The sequence below is a fragment of the Poromitra crassiceps genome (assembly GCF_964638095.1).
Source record: "Poromitra crassiceps genome assembly, chromosome: 17".
NCBI classification, from domain to species: Eukaryota; Metazoa; Chordata; class Actinopteri; order Beryciformes; family Melamphaidae; genus Poromitra; species Poromitra crassiceps.
Window position 1 is genome coordinate 14705568 of NC_139635.1, and position 22997 is coordinate 14728564.

Here is a 22997-nt window from a genome sequence, read left to right on the forward strand (position 1 = left end):
TCCTGGACAAAGGCCGGTCTCCTGCTACTCTGAAGGTGTACGTAGCGGCAATATCGTGTCGACATGCCAGAGTCGACAATGGCACAGTGGGGAGCCACAGTCTGGTGTCCCTCTTCCTGAAGGGGGCTCAGAGGTTGCATCCTCCAAGAGCCCCAAGAATCCCAGCATGGGATCTTCCCCTGGTGCTGGATGCTCTATGCAGGCCTCCCTTTGAGCCCTTGGCACAGGCGGAGCTAAAGTGGGTGTCAGGCAAGACTGCATTCCTCCTGGCCATTACCTCAGCAAAGCGGGTCAGTGAGCTGCACGCCCTGTCTGTCAGTGTCTCATGTCTGAGGTGGAACTCAGATGGCTCGGGGGTCACTCTGTGGCCAAACACAGCATTCCTCCCTAAGGTGCTGTCGCACTCACACCTCAACCAGCCAATACGGCTTGCATGATTTGACCCCCCACCAGGAGAGAGGGGGGACAAGCGGGAACTGCTGTGCCCAGTGCTGGCCCTATCCTATATTACAGCTACCATGTGCATTCGACAGTCAGAACAGCTCTTCCTCTGTTATGGTGGCCCTAACAAAGGTTGCGCTCTCTCCAAACAGGGTCTGTCCCACTGGATTGTGGACGCTATCAGCTATGCCTATGGGGCGAGTAACCGCCTCCTGCCATCCGGCGTGAGGGGCCATTCTACCAGGAGTGTCTCCACATCATGGGCTGCCCTGAGAGGGGTATCCCAGGGGGACATATGTGCTGCTGCCTCATGGGCGTCACCAGACACTTTCTCCAGGTTCTACCGGGTGAATGTTGCCACTCCCCATCCACTGGGCGTGGTCCTGGTGCCAGAATCCTCTGATTCTGCTCATTGAGGTGGGTACTCAGGATTCCTCGTGACTTTGCTGGTATAAGTCATTCAGTGCTTAAGCACCGCCTCTGGCGGTCAGCAGGGATGAAATAGAACGAAAGTTACGTATGTAACTACGGTTCTATGAATCCCGAATGACCGCCAGAGCGCTCTGTCACTCAGAATCCTCGTGTGCTCGCGAGAAGTTTCTGTAGGAAATGATCCCTGATGACACCGGAAGATATAACCTCTGTCCGGTCATCCAGGGGGTCACAGGTGACATTGTTGGTATACATACTCGAACTGCGCATGCGCGAAGGGGAATATTCAGTGCTTAAGCACCGCCTCTGGCGATCATTCGGGATTCATAGAACCGTAGTTACATACGTAACTTTCGGTTTAGAATGGGGATTTCACTTAAATGCATAAAATAAGGTCTGTGGTGAACAAAAGTGTATGGGAACATGAATTTTGGTTCAGCATGATAATGTTCACAAACGTGAATAACTTTTATGACTTTTGTAATGTAAATGCGCTTTTTTTTAAACGTGATTTTTAGAAAATGCTTCAAAAGGCATACAAGTTATTCACGTTTGTGAAGATTATCATGCTGAACACAAATTTGCGTTCCCATAAAGTTTTGTTAACCAGACAGACCTTTTTATGTAATTATATTTTATGCATTTAAGTTGAACCCCATAGGCTTTTCCACTGACAAACCAAAATGGGGCCGATTTCTGGATAAAGCCTACACAAATACGTCATCCCTGCAGTACTCAGTGATGTCATAAATTCACTCACACACACACACAAAGTCGGCCAGTGATGATGTCATCAGTGATGTCATAAAGGCATCATCAGTGATGCACACATAGACACACACACACGTGCGTGCGTGCGTGCGTGCGCACACACACTCACACACACATACACACAAGCAGGGCCGTAACCAGGGTTCCGAAATAGGGGAGGTCCAGCAAGGGGAGGTGGATTCGGTGGCGCCCGCAAGGGCGCCGCCGAAAAAAATTTGAGGGTTTTTCCCCCCCTTTTTTAGCCATATTTAGAGTAATATATCATTTTAAATCAACATTAGGATTATACTGTTGTGATGTCATTATTCAGTATATTCTCTTTCATGTCACCACCTGCTCAGCTCTCCTGTCAACATAATTGTAACTAACAAACACAAACTGTTTTAGCCAAATTCATATCAAAATGACACCTACAAACACAGGTACACAACCCAAGCCGTACACAACACACAAAGTCATCATCGATAATAAAAAAAACATACAGAGGGACATTTATTTATTCCTGATAGGAACGATTGAAAAATAAAATAAAATATATTATGTTGTTTTTAACTTTACACCACCTCTTTTTGTTACTTATTGGGTCATGAAACTGAAACCATGCATATAGCCACCTGCATACCTGACTTCGGGAGCTTGGCAATTGGCATCATGCATGATTAGCCAGTAGCATCCCAACGTGTCACACAGGTAACATTACTTAAGAGACAGACTAGACACTTACTTTCTTGGTTGTTGCTAAAAAATCTGTCAGTGTCACTCACTGTCTGTCGTTCACTCGCTCACTGTCTCGCAGCTCGCTCACCTTCAATTATCTCGCCAGGCAGACAGACAGTCATCACTCACCACCATGCTGCTGCTCTCTCGGAATCAAGTTACCGCGGACGCGGCGTCAGATGACTTCCTGCCTGACCTGCATTTCGTTTAAAAATAAAAGCGATCCCGTGTTTTTCATGCTTTTCCATGCAGATTGTTTTATAAAAAAAAAAAAATTCCCCCTCTGAAATATTAGGGGAGGTCCGGACCTCCCCGTCCTCATAGCTAGTTACGGCCATGCACACAAGAGACAGACAGGCACACACAAACACAAGAGACAGACACACACTGATGACATCAGTGAGAGCGCGCACACACACACACACACACACACACACACACACACACACACACACACACACACACACACACGTACACACACAAGAGACATACAGGCACACACACATGCCCACACAAACACACACACACACACACACACACACAAGAGACACACACTCTGATGACATAATCGCCATAGGTGTCACCAAGAGAACAAAAGTGAAATCTTAGAGATGTAACATGTAATGTGTTGTCAAAGTGAGGTAACTCACTGGGGATCAGGGGGTTGCTGTTGAGGGGGTTGCTGATGGGTTGGCTGACCTCCTCACTGACTGGGTTCTCCACCTTACAGCTGAACTCTGTATAGTTCAAATCCACCTATAAATCAGTGAAATAGAATTAGCTCAAAGTTCACAAACCAATCACAGTTTAATTTGAATACTGTTTACTTGATGTCTTCACCCTTTGGTTAAAGGAGATCTGAGGCTCAGCTGCAGAGCAGTTGCTTATTGCTTGTTGTGTCTCTTGTTATTTTTTTGCACTCATATGCCCTGTTATATTTGTACTATGTTGTAAACGGAGTCCACAGCACAAGAATTTCACACGTGATACTTGTACCATGGAGTGACAATAAAAATCTTGAATCTTGAATCAGTTCCCTGGAGCTGGAAGGAGTTCAGTGCCTTGCTCAAGGACACTCCAGCAGCTTAAAGCATCAAGAAACGTAAAGGTTTGACTTCGGGTGTGCTGTGAACTGTGTACAGGCTTTCTGTTTCTCTCTGTTTTATGTTGAATGTCGTCTAATGTGTGAGCACGGGAATATGTTTATGTACAATTGGTGTAGGCCTATTATTTGTCCTCTGTTATGGGGACTGTGGTTGCAAGTGCAACAGACACGCTGGAATATGGATTGGCGTGTGGACACAGACTGTCGAGTGAGGGATATTTGCTCTGCATGCGCTCGTATACAGCAGAGAAACCTTGCTTGAAGCAAGATATTCTGCAGCTCAGGGGACTGACTGCACGGGACTGTGGTCCATGCTGACCCCGGGGCTTCTATCCACATCCCACCAGAGTCGATAAGACCAGGCCGGTGAAAGAAACGAGGAAGGAGAGGCGGGGTGTGGAGACGACTGTGAGCAAGGCACACAAGGCCACCATTTCCATCTGTGATCCTCACAAACCTGCCGTCAATAAACAACAAAATTGACGAGATCCGCGCTCATACCAGGTACTGTTCAGACTTCCAGGAGGCATCATTGCTGTGCTACACGGAAATTTGGTTACATTCTGCAATACCGGAATCCGCCTGTAAAATAGACGGCTTCACTTTGGTGAGAGCAGACAGAGAAATCATCTCCTGTAAAAGCAGGGGCGGCGGGATCTGCATATATATATTAACGATCGGTGGTGCCGTCAGTACACCGTGAACAGCATGTTTTGTGATAAAGACGTTGAGATCTTGTACCTGACTTTGAGACCCTTCTATTTGCCGAGAGAATTTGGATGTATGCTGTGCTGCTGTTTGTTATCTACACACCACCCAGTGGCAAAGCGACGTGAGCAGCAGCTACTGTTGAACATGCTGCAGCAACAAGATCCAGAGCCCCAGCAATTGTCGTTGGAGAGAGGAACCAACATCCTGGACATAACAATGCCAGGATTTAAGCAGTATGAAGGTGAAACAAGGAAGAATAAACTTTTGGATAAATGCTTTGTAAACATGGAGGGAGCATATATGATAAGACCACCAATAGCTAACTCATAATGTGGTCCATCTTGTACCAACTTATAAATCTAAACTGAAGAGCAACAAACCAGAGAGAAAAATGATCAGTGTGGTCACCTGACAGTTAGTCTCTCCCCAGACTCAAATATTACGTTGAATCGCTGCGCTCCACATACTACATAAATGAGTCTGTGCCAGTTAACAGCCACTGCTGGTTTTTGAAGGCGGATTGAAATTGAATGAGTGACAGGTCGTAGCACCGATGAGAGAGCGGTTCGAAAAATGGGCTGCGCCTCCCGTGTCGTCTGATCGCAAAGTCGTTACTGATTGGAGAGGACTGAATCCATCACTGGCATATCACTGGTCAAGTGAACGGTTCCCTCCCATAACCAGCCCTCTGAGGGAAAGTGTCCCAGACCCAGAGAGAGCTCTGCAGCATGCAGTAACGTAGTGTATCAGACCCAGAGAGAGATCTGCAGTATGCAGTAACGTAGTGTATCAGACCCAGAGAGAGCTCTGCAGCATGCAGTAACGTAGTGTATCAGTGTAAGAGCTCTTATGGGTCTGGCGTTGACACATATAATGTAGAAGAAATTAAGGCATGCTTTGGCTGTACTATGTGGGAGGAGTTTCATCATGACTCCTTGGATGAGACATCTACAGTAACAACAGACTACATAGACTTTTGTGTACAGTCAGTCATACCAACCGAGGAGAGAAAAATATATCCAAATAACAAGATGTACATAACTAATGATGATGAACAATGAAAATTGCCTTCAGGAACAAGGACATATAGGAGAATTAAAGCGTATAGAAAAAGATTGAAAGGGGAAACTGCGAGATGCAAAGAGGGCACATAAGCTACAACTAGAAAAAAATGTAAAAGCAAAAATACCAAACAGTTATGGGACACCATGAAAAGCATGACTGGACTGTCAACCACCCGGAAAGCATTGGTGGCAGATACTGAGGCTGATTTTGAGATTTTCAGTTGAACAGTTTCTTCGCTAGGTTTGATGAAGGGAACAATTCAGATCATGCTGGGAATTTCATCAGCTCCTACCTGTGTAGTCTGATAGAATTGATGTTTCTGTTGAGCAGGTGAGGAACACATTTAGACATTTGAATCAGAGGAAAGCCACAGGACCAGATGATCTCAGTGCCTTTATTCTGAAAACTTTTGCAGCTCAGCTTGCAGCTTGTGTGGCAGCCTATGTTTCAGTGTTCCATGGACACATATAATTCCTACAAAGTGGAAGACTTCACATATAACACCTCTTCCAAAGAAGAAAACGTGTCCTGGTGATTATCGTCCTGTGGCTTTAACTCTTGTTAACTCTATTGTTATGAAAGCCTTGGATTTTTTTGTTGAAAATGAAAACCACGAGCTAGTGTAATGATGAATATGTGAGGCAAGCTGAACAAATGATTCTGGTTTATTCCTGTAAAGTAATGCATTACTTAGTTTAGTCCCCTGATATTACAAGTGGACATTAACTAACTCACACATGGACAGGAAGACAGTTGGACCAACACTTTGTCACCATTGTACCTTTGTAATGATTTGCTCTCTGGGTGAGTCAATCTTCTTCGTGTCGTCTTTCCACCAGGTGTAACTGACTAGTTCAGCATCGGTGATGATTGCGTTACACCAGAGAACACAGGAGGACAAATCAGGTTCACACTTTGTAGAGATGGTGGGTTTAGAGACAGCAGCTGTTGTTGATGGAGAGAAGAGGAGAAAAAGGCCATTGCAGTCAGGATCAATCACATGCACCTTTTTTTTCTTGATTTCTCTGTCTCAATGCAAACAGCTAGAAAGAGAGACAGACAGTGAGACTCACAGACTGTTTTTCCACATAAGCCTAATGTGCACTTGACATGAACAAACGTGTAACATTCCGTGACATGAAGGGGGGATTTGGACACAACCAATGTTAAAACAATACAGTGGTTTGACATCAGGGACCCAGCCCTGTTTCCGAGCAGGCAGGTTCAGAGGGAAGTGCTAGGGGTGCCCGAGCACCTGCCCGTTTTCCCCTGATGCCAAAAGTGCCCTTTTTGGGAGGGGGGATTTATTTTTATTTGTATACATTTTTGACAGTCATTTTTGACCTGCACCCTTCAAGAAGGACTTATAACAATAAATAACAATTTATCAATAAATTAAATGTCCGGACAGTTGACACATGTTGACCTTTCAACCGGAAGTTAAGTAATCGTCTGCGTCTCTGTGACGTGCGCAATATTTTTGTCGCAGGATGGTGAAGTCATGACCCGGCCCTTCTCTGCCTCTGATTGGCCTACTGTCAAACATTGTGGATCCAATCACATTCGCTTGGCTATCCTATCCTGCGTCGCTCCTTGTCTCCTGCGCCAATCAGAGGCAAAGATGGGCGGGTCATGCCTTCGCCATCCTGCCCACTGCACAGCTGCCGAGCTCCGACTGACTGGCGGGACAGCAACAGTGAAACCCGCACGGCCCTGTTTCCGAGCACACTTGACCCCAGTATGACCCCAAACTCTGGTTCGTTTGATTAGTGTGAACATTGCGTTCTGTTCCCACATCCAATTAAAAAGGTGGTCTGTGGAACGGTTCAGGCGTGCCCGAACAGAACGCATGTGAACACAACTGTACCAAAACACGAAGTGGACTGCTATTTATTTACAGTGTGATGAGCAGTTATCCTATGGTCTGGACTTTTATGACCTTAAGAAGTAAATACGAGTTTGTGTATTGTTTTCTACTGTGACTAACATAAATGTTATAATGTAAAAGCAAGTTGTGTTGATGTTAGCATTAGCTTTGCTTTCACACTGTTAGCTTTGCATTTTAAGTAGTTAAGACAAACTATTGCTAGATTAAGGAAATATAGTATGGACATAACATGTTAATGTTAGCCGATATCACACTGAAGGTAGGTAGGTAGGTAGGTAGGTAGATACTTTATTGATCCCGAAGGAAATTCATGTACCAGCAGCTCACATACAGTCAATAAAAACACACAGTAGACAAATTAGAAAAACACATAGTAAAAAAATATATAAAAAGATACTAACAGACCGTGTGCAAAAGCCAGAACCTTTGAATTGTCAACTCTTAAGTAGTCAAGTCGGTGAAAATGTTCAACTCGAGTGAACGGGCGATGAGGCAAAGATTCCGTCATTCACGCAGCAAAAAAACTCGTCTCTCGCCTCATGGGGCGAAATCTCATACTCGTCCATTTGCATTGACTTTCTATGTAATCTGGTCACACGAATATGTGAAAATCTGGCCGGTGTCAATGTACAGTAATGTCTAGCTAACTTATTATACTAATGCTAACGGCTATTCACTCAATGCTACTCACTATTAGCAACACAAATCACTTTTACACTACTAGCGGAATACTCGTCCCTGTGTGACTGGCCATGTAGTCAGGCCTCGCTCACAGAGTTGGCATGCAGCCTCTCCTCTCTCCCCCCAGAGAGGTTTCATAGTCCTCTTCAGTGGCTGATTACAACTCAGCTCACCTGTGTGCTGCTCCACTCTGGAACATTCCATGGTGCTGAACCAGTGTTGATGCATTTTGGCCACTAATTAGCATTTTTTCCCCATTTAGTCATCCCTAATTAGCGACTTCAAAAATCGGTCTCTGTAAGGTCACCCTAACGGTGCTCTTTACACTTCAGCCTGATCGCATGTAAAATGGCAGAGCTGTGGGTAAACACTATTTTGCTCACACACTCACACACTCTCACACACACACACACACACACACACACACACACACACACACACACACACACACTTTGCATTCTTATTATAGGTTAAGTTCGTCACAGAATAGAAAACACTACACAAACCCGTATTTACCTCTTGTACATCACAAAAGTCCAACCATAGATTAACCTATACAGCTTGTCCACTTGGCAAGTGTACCTAAGAGGGTGGCCACACTGATCCGTGGTGTCTGTCCGTCTGCATTCATTTCTCTGTTCACTTCCATTCATTTTCAACACAGATGTCTGTCTGTCTGTCCAGCACTGATGAAGCGTACGTATCCAGCTAATTTGCATACGTTTTGATGGACAGAACAGTTCAAGAGGGCTGAACTTTTTCTGCATGGATGTATCGGCTGGACGGATAGTCGCCGTCCCTTTAACCAATCAGAGTCGAGGAGGTGTTCTCAGAGTGGAAATGGCTGAGCGGGGCAGCTCTATAACTTAATGTTATTTTACTGTTATATAAACAACTAGCCAACAGATATCAAAGCCAGTGGGCTTCATGGAAACAGCATGACTCGAACTGGCCGACCATTACATCAATCTGGTCATTCAGTGGCGTTTTATTGCTACATAAGTAACGTAGCGCACAGAGCGAACAGCTAGCTAACGCCAGATTTATTCTTCTGTCGGTTTATAGACGACTCACTGACACCTTCAAGGTGCTTACCGCCACCTGCTGTACAAGTAGGTTACTTGTACATGCAATGGACATAGATCTATCCATTTTATAATTCTGGCCATTTTCTGACTGATCAGTTTGGCCACACCTTAAAGGAGAACTTACCTCCAAAACACTTTTTTTCAGCTTTTAACCAATATATATGACTTTGGGGGTGATGTGTGAAGAATTCTGGTCAGAATTTCCACATTTGACACCAAACTGTTGCCATTTTACCATTTGTATCATTTTTCAGCAGCATAACTGGCATAAGCGCCCTCTAAAGGTCGAACACTGCTTTTTTTTTTTTTTCTCAAATGAATGGGAGATTAGGGGCACACTGACGTCACAGTGCCCCCAAAGACTATGGGATTTCAAGATAATTACTCCCCTACCCCCCCTGTACCCTTTTGGCTCCTCAGAACTCCAAGCCTATTACTATTGAAGTTTGCTCTTAAAATACTGAACCAAACGTCGTCAAAGTTGGCACATGTCTTAATTATAGTTAGTTTCCCGCTGAATGTGTCACTACTTTATTAATATCTTACCTGGATAAGCTCGAATGATGATGTATATATTATCAGTCCGAGTTGGAAGCAGCTGTCTCCAGCCAGGCAGGCGGGAGAGAGTCGTACTGTAAACCTCATGCACTAGCTCCAAGCTCCGCGGGCGCGCGCAGCAGAGCAGAGCTCTCTGTGCTCTGAGAGCAGAGAGAGAGCAGTCTGATATTTCCGCAAACAAATATGGTCGCAGTTTAGCGCACATGTAAAATATAACGCTATACTACGACGTGACAACGTGACAAAGCTTCTCTAAACACATCGGCTATCATATTGTAACGTATCGGTGATACGCCAAAGAACGGAGAGTTGTAGTTGGTACAGGGTCTTTATTCACAGGCTCCTTTAGCTCCTAGCAGCTAGCTTCACAACGCTAGCTCTACACACAACACCCGGTCTCGCTCACTCCATAGCTTGACTGACCTCCGGCACCCCGGCCGCTGGTCATATATACCCCCTTTCCCCTAGGATCACACCCACACACATTAGTTCCTAGCTACCGTTGAGACACTTATGTTGCACATCACATTACGGGTAATACCTGGATTACCCGAACACGTTACATACTCCTCACCCAACATTAGCTCGACGCCCACGTCGACACCCACAACCCACACATATCCCCCTGTACCAAAACACACCACCCCACAACATTTTGTATTCCCCCAATTTGTCTCTTATTATTTCACTACTTCTTAATTTCCATTCCACCACCACCATTTGCATTTCTTTTCATTCCTTCCTCTTTCCCCATTCCTCTAAATTCAACCCACATTTCAATTCTCTTTTTTACACACATTTCAATTTACCAATAACCCCCACATTTACCTTATTTCGTTTTCCCTCTTTTCTTTACACTCATCTTCAATTCAACCCACATATAATTTCAGTTCGACAACAACCCCAACATTTACATCATCCTTTTTTCATTACCTTCATTTAAACCTTTTTTTCTTATTCACATTATCCCACTTCACTTCAACCACTATTTCCATCCCCCCTTTTAAAGCTTCTGTCCCATCTGAAGCACATTAGTCCTGCTCAAACCCCAGTGGGGTTAGCCCTCCGCAGGGTGACTCTCCTCGGTCTTCCCCCCGTGTTCCACAGTCAACACATGCACTGCAGTATCTCCGCACGTCCTCCTTTTGTTTGCCCCAGTAGAAATGTCTACGGAGGAGGCTGAGTGTCTCTTCGGGCCCACGATCACCGTATGGGCCATCGTGCACCCCCTTCCGTGCCAATTCTCGCAGGCAACCGGGTACAACCCACTGGGTCCCGCTTTTCCCGTGCCCCTTTCTCTCTAAAACCCCATCTCCACCCAGATGCAGGTCCGAAAACATGTTCCACAGTCCCCTCGTGGCCCCGGAACATGTGTGAATCTCCTCCACAGGGGGCCGGCGTCCGGCCGCTACCCACGCATACACCGGACCGATATCCGCATCCTCCATCTGTCTGCGTCTCCACTCACCCCCGTTGACATGCGTGATGTGCCTCTCCTCGTCTGTCGGCTCCACCGCTTGCACTCGCTTGTCCTCCCGTCCCGCTCCCCCAGGGTGCGGCGTGTTGAGGACAGCAGGGCGGACACCATCGGCGTCGATCTCCACCTCGACTTTCTGCAGCGCAGCCGTGGGGGCTGTGCAGCGGCTTGGCTGGGCCGACTCCTCCAGCGTTGACCCCTCTCGCTCCCCCGGGGACACGAGCGCCGCTCCCCCGACTGTAACAGCTCTGCAGATGATGTCGCTCACCTCCCTCTGGCTGTTCAAAACGATTCCCATTATCCTGATGGTCTCGTCGCTGATGGCGATCTCCCCCACCACTGGCTGGCATGCAGAGCAGCTAGCCTGGGCCTGCTCAACAGTCACTCTCCTGCCCAGAACAATCGGCTCTGTACTGCTCCGCTGCTCCGCCGCTTGTTGCTCAGGCTGCTCCACTGCTTGTTGCTCGGGCTGCTCCCCCGGCTGTGTGTCTCTTCCAGCGTTCACACTCTTAGCGCAGTCTCTAGCTAAATGTTCAGGCGACTGGCAAGCCCAACAAAGCCTCACCTGTTCACCGCCTGCACGTCTCTCCTCTCTCGCTGTTCTCCAATCTCCGACAGCTTCTTGACATTCTCTGGCTAAATGTCCAATCGCTCCACATGCCCAGCAGGCTCCCTGCTGTCCATGTCGTTGTCCCGCATACCCGGTCCGTCTCCCGGGCTCGCCTCGGCACCACCTCGCCACGTGGCCCGGTTCTCCACAGCTCCAGCACAGTCTATTTTGTGGCTCCTCCGTCCGCTTCTCTCCGTGCTGCGCGAGCTCTCGTAGCAGCTCCATAAGCCCCTCTGCCCAGGCTGGTATCGTCTCCAACAGCCGTCTGACTTCTTTCAACACACGGGCTTCCATGCCCGCCAGCATCGAGCTGATCTCTGTCGTCAGCCCCTCTTCTCTCCCGTTCGCCGACAGGCTTTCTTCTAGACGCACCATCACACGTGGCGCTCGTAGCAGCTAGCTCACACAGCTAGCTCGCTACCGCTAGGTCGCTCGAGCCTTTGATCTTCAAACTTTTCTCCGCTGTTCCTCCTCACTCTCTCCCCTCTCGACCGAATCAGGCGTTACCGCTTCACTTCTGACACCAATGTAACGTATCGGTGATACGCCAAAGAACGGAGAGTTGTAGTTGGTACAGGGTCTTTATTCACAGGCTCCTTTAGCTCCTAGCAGCTAGCTTCACAACGCTAGCTCTACACACAACACCCGGTCTCGCTCACTCCATAGCTTGACTGACCTCCGGCACCCCGGCCGCTGGTCATATATACCCCCTTTCCCCTAGGATCACACCCACACACATTAGTTCCTAGCTACCGTTGAGACACTTATGTTGCACATCACATTACGGGTAATACCTGGATTACCCGAACACGTTACAATATATTTCCCTGCATCCCTCCTACTGAGATTATATCGGTATTGATTTTGGACAGACTGAATGCGCGGAGGAGGAGGAGGAGAAATCTGCAGCTGTGCCCTGAGTAGCCCTGTGCCCGTCTGTGAAAAGCGTCCTGTCCAGTCGCACCTTCGCAAACAGATGCGGGATTCCCTCAATCCTGTACCCAATCTCATACTGTATTGAGCAGAAAAATCGCACAACAGCTATTTCTGTCTGTGTTTGTTTGTTGCTCCGTGAGGTTACAGAACGCCCCATGCATGCAGCAGGCTGTTTCGCCAGCCGGGGTCTGGCAGGAGGGAGGAGGCGCAGGCAGCCTGCACTGCACTGAGAGGAAACTTTTGCACAACTTTTAACAAGAATCACGAAAAGCCCCCAAACTAAAATGAAAAAGGGACTATATGGCAACTTGGACGAGGGAATGACGTAGAGAAATCTCGCATTGTGTTACCCCAGAACGGGGGGTTTGTCGTATTGTGCGGTGTGCTGCTGTAACGAGCCCACGTCACTTTGCTCTCGTAACGTAGTTTCCATAGAGATACATGCAGAAAAATAATAAAATTTCTAGTTCGCCACTGAATTACCAAATTGATATAACTTAAAACCATTTTGAGCAAAGCTGTTTCCAAACAGGCCACCAGCGTTGGCTAATTGTTGATATTTATAAAGATATTGCCCCTCTCAAATAAATTATTTTTGAGGCAGTAGGCAAACTGTAATGGCGTCGATTTCCGAAAAAAAAATCTGGACTTGAACACAGTCAAAGAGCCTAGTATAGACAAGAGCATATGTCATTTCTTGGTTTTTTCCATAGGTATTTTCAAATCACTGTTCTAATACATATCTAGGGGGTAAGTCCTCCTTTAAATCTTCTTCTTTGCGTTTATTGTCGGATCACAAACCAACACGGTGCATCTGTAGTCCCTTTTACACAGCCTGTGAAAGCCATGATCGTTGTGGGATTATTACGCCTCGCCTCCTGTGTAAAAGTCACAGGGACGGAATAGTGAGTCATTTTGTTACGCCTTTCGTTCCTCCAATGGAGGTAGTATCAGCCCCGAATCGACGGCTGTTTAAAAGGGTACGCCACGGGAAGACGGGGATCTCAGCTCATTCATAAAAAAATGACAGGACTGAGGGAAAACCACCTCCAGATTGAAGTTCTATTAAGTTAACCAAAGGATATATTGCGTGTATTTAAGAGCCACTTGAAACCGTTTATTACGTTCTTCATAATCTTCAATATTCACAACATCTTGCACTGTTTATGAACATTGCACATCAGAAAACTACAACTCACCCTAGCGCAGTGGCGTGTGTTCAGGCTAAATATAGTCCATTTAACTGTAGGAAGCCTTTGCGTTCAACAAAGTTGAGTGGAAGCCTCTTGCGCAGTCACTCATTGTCATATGAGCTGCGTTATCTTGAGTGGCTAACACGTTAGCTTGTCTGGCTAAAACACATTTACAATGCTATAGCACCAGGTCCTGCTGTCCTGGCGTCCACAGACACCTGTCGAGTTGTTAACGTTATATGCGTTTTATCTGACACAGCCTACACACAACCATATTTTCATTTACTGGATCAAAATAATGCCGAAATGCGCTGGTTTTAATTGCCATGTCCCTTTCCGCTCCTTTGACAACTAACGTTACAGCCAATGGTCCACTCCCACTAACACATGCCTGGTTTGTTTACATCTGGGCATTAGAGGAGGGGGGTACAGTCTACAAGCCTCATTTACTTCGGTAAAGTTGGAAATATATTAACGGATTCGCACTTCCCGGATCAGTAGCTCACAAACAATGCGTTTGTACTGCACACACGACGCCTCTTTCCCATCTTAGTAAGGTAGACAACGAGCTACAACCTCATGTTCACCTAGACGAGCAATCCTCCGAGCTGGACAAATAACATTGATCTCCATGTGCTGCGGGCGGTGAAGCGAGTGCTTAGGGACCGTATACAAAGTGCAACACAGATTACAAAAATATTCAATGAATTCACTGTTGTACAGTGTAGCTTCACCAAAATCATGTCACACAGCAATGGCCTCCTGCTGGTTATACTACATCACTACGTTTGAAAAAATATGATTTTGCATAATTTTGGTGAATTTTTATTGGGGAAATCATTCAATAACTTTGCTCTCATACAGTGGAGTGTCACCAAAATCATGTCACACGTCAATTGCCTCCTGCTGGTTATACTACACCACTAAGTTTGGAAAAATATGATTTTGCATAATTTTGGTGAATTCTTATTGGGGAAATCATATGTTGCTACAGTGTTTGTATTCATAAAATATTGCATGTGTTGTTATCAACTGTTATTGCCAACAAGCCTGGCTAGAGCTGACCCTGTCTGCTTTTTGGGTGTAACGTCATTCAACTGAGAAATTCCTAGATCAACTGGAATGCAGCATTACTTGCTTTTGGAGCCAGCCTCAAGTGGCCATTCAAGGAACTGCGTGATTAGCACTTCCACAATTGCACAATTTTTCTCTGATCGACGTTGCCCCCTTGGACAGGGGCGCAACTTTGATTTGAGAAGCGGGGCATGTGGACAACAAAGCCCCCCCCCCCCCCCCTAAAAGTGTGTGTGTGTGTGTGTGTGTGTGTGTGTGTGTGTGTGTGTGTGTGTGTGTGTGTGTGTGTGTGTGTGTGTGTGTGTGTGTGTGTGTGTGTGTGTGTTTGTGGGGGGGATCAATTGTTACGGTTTTTGACCACTCAGGGATTGATGAAAATGCACAGAATGCATGCATTTTTCGTTGATTGGCAAGCAATTAGGTTCTGGAAATTGTTCAAAACCCTCCTTATTGTCAATATACCTAGGAAGGCCATACATCCCATGAATGCCCGAGGTACTCTAGTTTGTAGTTATAGTTTCATGAGGCTGTGATTCTCCTCCTAGAAGTCACAATAGGTCTATGGAGACTAACATCATCACTAGGGGTGTCACGATATTTCGTCGCACGATATATCGCGATATCAAAACGTCACGATATGTATCGTCAGAAAAAAATTACGATAAAATTTTTCTTTTCTTTTTTCTTTTTTTGCTCCTGAATAATAATAGAACAAATTTAGCAGAATCAACACGCATGAGTGAGGGGGTAGACTACTACTGGCATGGCAAAACAGCTCAAGGGGTACATAAGATTACATAAGTTTAGGGACCATTGAGCATGAGTTATTTAAGAAATAGATTGTATACTTTATTTTTCTTTCACCATGCAACAAACATTTAGTTTGTGACAGTGTGACACATTCTATTGCAAGAGAAGCATTATCTTCCATGTTGTTTTATAGTTATTATAATAACAATTTCCAAAAACAGCATTTGTTTTGTATTTTGTGTATTTCAAATGAAAGACTATTTTTCCAGTATTTTCCCAGGGCTCCCTTGAAAAGAGGTTTCGATTTCAACGGGACTCACATGGTTAAATAAATTATAAATAAATACATAAAAATTATTTACTTTTGTTAAAAAGAATATTGTTAAAATATCGTATCGTATCGTTATCGTGAACCCAATATCGTGTATCGTATCATGAAATTAGTGACACCCCTAATCATCACACATGAATACAATCGAATCCACAAGAGTCTCCGCTTTCCAGTCATACCTAAATTATGCAATTCCAAGACGGTTCAGAGACCCCAGTATGCAGAAATATTAAAATAGAATAGGCGAAAAATATAATTTATACTGCATGCAAAAAAACGGCATGCTTTTTGCCCAAAGCTTCGTGTGATTAGCATAAAGTGGGGATATCTGTAAATGGGAGACTCGTGGGTACCCATGGAACATTCTCATTCAGATATCTTGAGGTGAGAGGTCAAAGCCAGGTTTCCCTTGCCAAAATCTTGACTAACTTTGGAGCACGATTTAGCCCCCTTCCCGACAAGCTAGCATGACAGGGTACCAATGGATGCCTTATTCAGTGATTTCCAAACTAGTGGGCTGTGGAGGTACTGCAGGTGGGCAGCAAGTGGTCTGCCAACACTCCTGATTTTCGTGGGCAATCAAATGGCTGTAGCAGGGTCATTTTTAAAGCTACAGTGAAGATCCTGTTATCAGAAGAAACTAGAAGACCTAAGGCATCCATTGGTCCATAACATGCTTGGTACCAATGGTATGTTAAACTTGACCTCTCAGCTCAGTTTATCTGAATGAAAATTGGTTCAATGGGTACCCACAAGTCTGCCCTTTACAGATAAGAAGCATTTTTCACAGCCTAAATAGCATTAATAGCTTGTGGATTGATTTATTCTGTTGTTGCTCATCACATTTTGTCTCAACAAATGTGTTATGCATGCAAATATTTTTGATGAGTATGGGAGACAAAATGTTTGGCAATCTGGCTTTTGGGTATTTTGCCTAAATTGTTGTATGTGGATGGATTATTAATTTCCCTTATGACCAAGTTCACATGCTCTGTTAATGAAATAAAAATATATAGGGAAATACATCATCTTAGTTGTGTGTGCTGATCAGAGTTGTGGTTAAAGGGTTGGGTGGGCCCCGGAAGATTTTCAGATTTCAAAGTGGGCCATGGCATTCTTAACTTTTAAGAATCCCTGCCTTAGGTCTTTTAGTTTCATATGATACCAGTTTTCTTACACTATCTTTAAAAGTTTTTAAAACGATTTTTGCTGTTAAAAATGGATGGAAATTTCACCATTGCTCTTGGTTAAAACCAAGTGGTGAATTCAGGGGAAAACAAGACACAAGTCCAAATTACCCACTTAAAAATGGTCAAACTGCCAAAATAAAACACTTACAGATGACTTTGAGTTCAATCTGTCTGTCCACGTTGACGTTGTTGATCCATACTAGTTTGTACAATCCACTGTCTCCTCTGGTCAATCCTCTGATCATCATCTCTCCAGTTGAAGTGTTCAGGTCGCCACGATCTTCAAATATGCAATAACATAGTTAGGGGTAGCTAGCTATTTCTGTATTTTTCAACCTGCATCATACATCCCTTTTTTCATATTTGTTTATGTATAACTAAGTCATGTGAGCAGAAATTTCTGAAATTGGTGCAGTATTGACCTAGATCGCTTTTCCCACAAGATAATGTTCACAAAAAATGAGTAGTACTTTCATGACATGAAGTATTTTCTTAAAAAATGCATTTATGCATCAAAGGTCATAAAAGTGGTCCTTATTTGTAAAGATTATCTTGCTGAACACAAACTTCACTGTTTCATACACTTTTCTTAACCACAGATGTGAAGTTCACACCATACGCCGAATCAACGCTCAACCTAAACTGAACCCACAAGTTTAATTTAGAGAAACAGGCGAAGCCGTTCACATCAGCCGCGCGCGTGCCTTGCTCAAGCCTTGCTCATGCAATCGTTCAGAATTCATTTCCAAGCGTAATTGGCCGTTCACACTATACGCTGAAGCAACGCTCAACCTAAGCTCAACCTACGCTGAACCCACAAGTTTCATTTAGGCGTCCTTGTTAACAGGTGAAGCTGTTCACACAACCCGCGCACGCGCCACGCTTGGAAAATAGGACTGAATCCTGAATGGTCGCGTGAGCAAGGTGTGAGCAAGACTTGAGCATGGCATGAGTGTGACATGCGTGTGGCTGGTGTGAACGGCTTCACCTGTTAACAAGAACACCTAAATGAAACTTGTGGGTTCAGCATAGGTTGAGCTTAGGTTGAGCGTTGCTTCGGCGTATAGTGTGAACGGCCACTAATGCGTGAAGCTTGAAGCTGCCATGCATGAAGTAAATGGAGGGGGCCAGGAGCAGCTCCGAGCCCGGCACTGAGGAAAGGAGAGTGTCTGGTGTGAACAGAGGCGTGAGCTCACATTCAGCGTGAGTCAAGCATCAACAAAGGTTTAGACTAATGTCAATCATGAAGGTTACCTCTGCAGCCAATGCCCTGCTCATCCACATCACACCATACTTTGTTATTCATGCCCCCTTTCATTCATAGCCTACTTTTCCTATCCAGTCACAGTCACCCACGCTTCCCCCCTCTAGTAATAGCCAATCAGCTCAAGCCAATCCCTTTCCCTCACTTTTCTGCTGAGCCAATCACGGTTGAGTGTATTTGAAGTTATTGTTTTTACTCTGTTGTTAGGCTAACCACATTTGTGTTGTCGCCACAGTTGGCCGTGATTGCCTTGAAGCACTTGTTTCGCCCCACCTCCTCCCCTCCCACCACCGTTATGACTCCTGAAGAATTCCCTATGGGGGAATTTTCTAAATTATGCACTGCTGATGCCCTCCTCTTGCCATCTCAGGAGGGGCGGAGTCAGGAAGTCATATGCCAAACCTTAAAATGTTTATTGTATCATTAAAGTGTATTTGAACCTTCTTACTAGTCTCTCATGATTTAACTTGTTTCATGCATTTAACCGAAATCCCCATGCAAACATCTCATTGCCTTTTACACCTACGAACCAGGAAGTGCAGTGACTTCTGGGTAAGTCTACAAAAATACATCATCCCTGCAGTACTCTATGGCCACTTTTCCCTAGCCCCCACCCCTTCCCTCACCACTCCTAGCCACTTCTTCTACCCACCCCTCGAATCAAGGCTCTCTACAACTTTCCTATCCCTAGCTATGGCCCCTTTTACCTACCCCCCCTTCCTTGATGGAACAGATGGACGTGAGGTCACAGTGACCTTGAACTTTGACCACCAAAATCCACTCAGTTCCTCCTTGATTCCAAGAGGATGTTTGAGCCAAATTGGAAGAAATTCCATCAAGGCGTTCCTGAGATATTGCGTTAAGGAGCAAGGAACGGATGTACATACAGACAGACGTACGTACAACCTGAAAACATAATGCATCCGGCATAAAAACCACAGCACCATTCAGCATACATCTGAGAGAACAACTTGTCCCTCCCTCCCCCTGTTAAATCTAAGCTTAAATCACCCTGTGTCTCAGTTTACCTTTGAATTGACGGTAGGAATCTATCGGGTGATTCGGCCCATTCCACTGCATGGCGATGTCATCAAAATGTTGCCACTCTATGGCAGTAATGGAGCCAATCACAGAGGACAAGTCTGGCTTGAGGACAACACTGCCCCCTAGTTTCCCGTAGAGTGTTTTTTCTGCAAAGACAAAACGAATGGAAGCTGTGAGATTTCAAATGTGAGCGTGTGTTTTGGCAGTGTCAGAGGGGGCGGAGCAGAACTAGTGACGTTAAAACAGGTTCACTTGCATTGGAAAAGTGAAGTCATCTCAACACATTGTAGATATTTCAAGGTATTAAAAAAAATGATTTAATACTACTAATACATAATGCTATTTTGATACATAATACATCAGTATTTCTTAAATGTTCTGTGGTGTCTACTCTTTTATATTATGTTCTACTGTTTTCTATTTCCCTGTGACTTATTGTCCTTTACAGTACTTGACTGTTGAATGAAGTCGTGCTGTACCACTTCATCTCTGGTCTGAGCCTCCTACAGTAGTCTACCTGCTGGTTTACTGCCTGTAGACCACTTCATCTCTGGTCTGAGCCTCGTAGTCTACCTGCTGGTTTACTGTCTATAGACCACTTCATCTCTGGTCTGAGCCTCCTACAGTAGGCTACCTGCTGGTTTACTGCCTGTAGACCACTTCATCTCTGGTCTGAGCCTCCTACAGTAGGCTACCTGCTAGTTTACTGCCTGTAGACCACTTCATCTCTGGTCTGAGCCTCCTACAGTAGGCTACCTGCTGGTTTACTGCCTGTAGACCACTTCATCTCTGGTCTGCGCCTCCTAGTCTACCTGCTGGTTTACTGTCTGTAGACCACTTCATCTCTGGTGTGAGCCTCCTACAGTAGGCTACCTGCTGGTTTACTGTCTGTAGACCACTTCATCTCTGGTCTGAGCCTCCTACAGTAGGCTACCTGCTGGTTTACTGTCTGTAGAACACTTCATCTCTGGTCTGAGCCTCCTACAGTAGGCTACCTGCTGGTTTACTGCCTGTAGACCACTTCATCTCTGGTCTGAGCCTCCTACAGTAGGCTACCTGCTGGTTTACTGTCTGTAGACCACTTCATCTCTGGTCTGAGCCTCCTACAGTAGGCTACCTGCTGGTTTACCGCCTGTAGACCACTTCATCTCTGGTCTGAGCCTCCTACAGTAGGCTACCTGCTGGTTTACTGTCTGTAGACCACTTCATCTCTGGTCTGAGCCTCCTACAGTAGGCTACCTGCTGGTTTACTGCCTGTGGACCACTTCATCTCTGCTCTGAGCCTCCTAGTCTACCTGCTGGTTTACTGTCTGTAGACCACTTCATCTCTGGTCTGAGCCTCCTACAGTAGGCTACCTGCTGGTTTACTGCCTGTAGACCACTTCATCTCTGGTCTGAGCCTCCTACAGTAGGCTACCTGCTGGTTTACTGCCTGTAGACCACTTCATCTCTGGTCTGAGCCACCTACAGTAGGCTACCTGCTGGTTTACTGTCTGTACACCTTATCTCTGGTCTGAGCCTCGTACAGTACCTGCTGGTTTACTGCCTGTAGACCACTTCATCTCTGGTCTGAACCTCCTACAGTAGGCTACCTGCTGGTTTACTGCCTGTAGACCACTTCATCTCTGGTCTGAGCCACCTGCAGTAGGCTACCTGCTGGTTTACTGTCTGTAGAACACTTCATCTCTGGTCTGAGCCTCGTACAGTTGCTACCTGCTGGTTTACTGCCTGTAGAACACTTCATCTCTGGTCTGAGCCTCCTACAGTAGGCTACCTGCTGGTTTACTGTCTGTAGACCACTTCATCTCTGGTCTGAGCCTCCTATAGGAGGCTACCTGCTGGTTTACTGTCTGTAGAACACTTCATCTCTGGTCTGAGCCTCCTACAGTAGGCTACCTGCTGGTTTACTGCCTGTAGAACACTTCATCTCTGGTCTGAGCCTCCTATAGGAGGCTACCTGCTGGTTTACTGTCTGTAGGACTTCAGACCAGCTGTGGCAGCAACAGGAAAATGGACAATTATTAGGCTAAACTGCCACACTTCATATTGCATTCACCTGGGGGGAAATAGCCTTTTTTAATGTATTACTTTTCTCATAATTCATACTAAATGATGAGGATGTGTACATGTAGAGGCACATTTCACATGCAGACTGGTGGCCTATGAGTGTGTGAGGGGCAATTAACAACGTGCATGATTTTTAGTTGTGAGAAGTGCCTGACCTTGTCTTGAGTCACATGGACCAGCTTGAACACATTTCAGATGCAGAACCTGGAACAGTCTCAAATATGTTTGAAATGCTTTTGGAACATTGTTTGGTTGCAGTAACAGATTAGGTCACTGGGTGGTGCTGCTTGTTTATACTGAGACTGCGTTACAGCAACAGGTGGAGTCAGTAATTCATGCATTTTGCCACAAAATGCAACCCAGTCTCCTTTTTTTTTTTTTAAGTAGAAACATTTGTCCACAGCCTAAAAACATTTCTATTTCCCAATTTCGGCTCTAAAATTGTTAAATGGAAAATGGTTTTTGTGTGGATTTTTGGTTAGGTTTAGGGTTAGGGTCTGGATTAAGGTTAGGGTTAGAGGGTCTGAGGTGGTCGGGTCAGGGGGGGTCGAGGACCCCTCCCTCCCGTCCCACGCCTAACCCTAAACCTAACCTCTCCCACCCCTCTCAAAACTCCCACCCCTCTAAAAACTTTCCCACAGCCCTATGTTCCCACAGCCCTATGTTCCCCCAGTCCTATGTTTTCTCAGTTTAATAATAAAATACATAATTTCACGTCTCTTTCAAGCATTTTAAAATGTTGGCAGATAAAAAGGTCAAGGTCACTGTGTGACATCAAGAGGCGCCGCCCCATTCACGTTACCATGATATCTCACGAACACCTTGATGGAATTGCTTCAAATTTAGTACCAATGTCCACTGGGACTCAACAATGAACTGATTAGATTTTGGCGGTCAAAGGTCAAGTTCAATGTGACATCAAGACGCTCCACCCCACTTGCGTTAACGCAATATCTCAGGAACGCCTTGCGGGAATTGCTTCAAAATGGGGACTGCTCATTGTTCCGACCTCTTATTGTTTCGACCACTCATTGTTCCGACCGACAGCGGCCGCAGACCAGCGGGATAGACTAGAATCCTGCCACTTCACCTGGATAATGTGCAGATGAGGTGGTTAGGTTTAGGTCACTGAGGGTAGGGTTAGGGTTAGGATTAAGGTTAGGGTCCCATGTGGTGCCAAAATCGAAAATAATCAAATACATACATACATTCCTGTAAAATAAAATTGTGCTTTCTGTAACATGCATGCACAAGTACGTACGTGGCACGTGCTACAGCTTCAACTACTCTGAAGGTAGAATGTGCTCCTCTACCAGGACTTGAGTTTAATTTATATCCTAATATATGTTTTTTTTTTGTTATACAATATGTACAATGTGTATTGAGGTAAACTTCATACACTGGACTTCTTCGGGTCTCATGCAAGCAACCCACCAAGTCGACTGAACAAACTGTCCCCAGGATATGAGGACACACAGACATACAGTACAGAGATTCTTGCCTTTACATTATGATGACTCATTATTACTGTACTATATTACTACCTATTACTTATTACAGACACTGCAGTGCCTGTTCAAACAGCAGCTGCACAGAGTGCTGTT

At 45.3% G+C, this 22997-nt stretch overlaps 1 protein-coding gene across 1 annotated transcript in view; it reads right to left on the reverse strand.

The window, feature by feature from the left end:
- Positions 1-22997, reverse strand: part of LOC310792218 (uncharacterized protein) — a gene marked incomplete at its 5' end in the record, with an annotated part of 84978 nt that overhangs the window by 54888 nt on the left and 7093 nt on the right. The window contains 4 exons of the mRNA XM_083653946.1: positions 3012-3117; positions 6024-6187; positions 17167-17298; positions 19311-19472. Of these exons, the coding sequence (XP_083510072.1) occupies positions 3012-3117; positions 6024-6187; positions 17167-17298; positions 19311-19472 (564 nt within the window). The remainder of the gene's footprint in view (positions 1-3011; positions 3118-6023; positions 6188-17166; positions 17299-19310; positions 19473-22997) is intronic.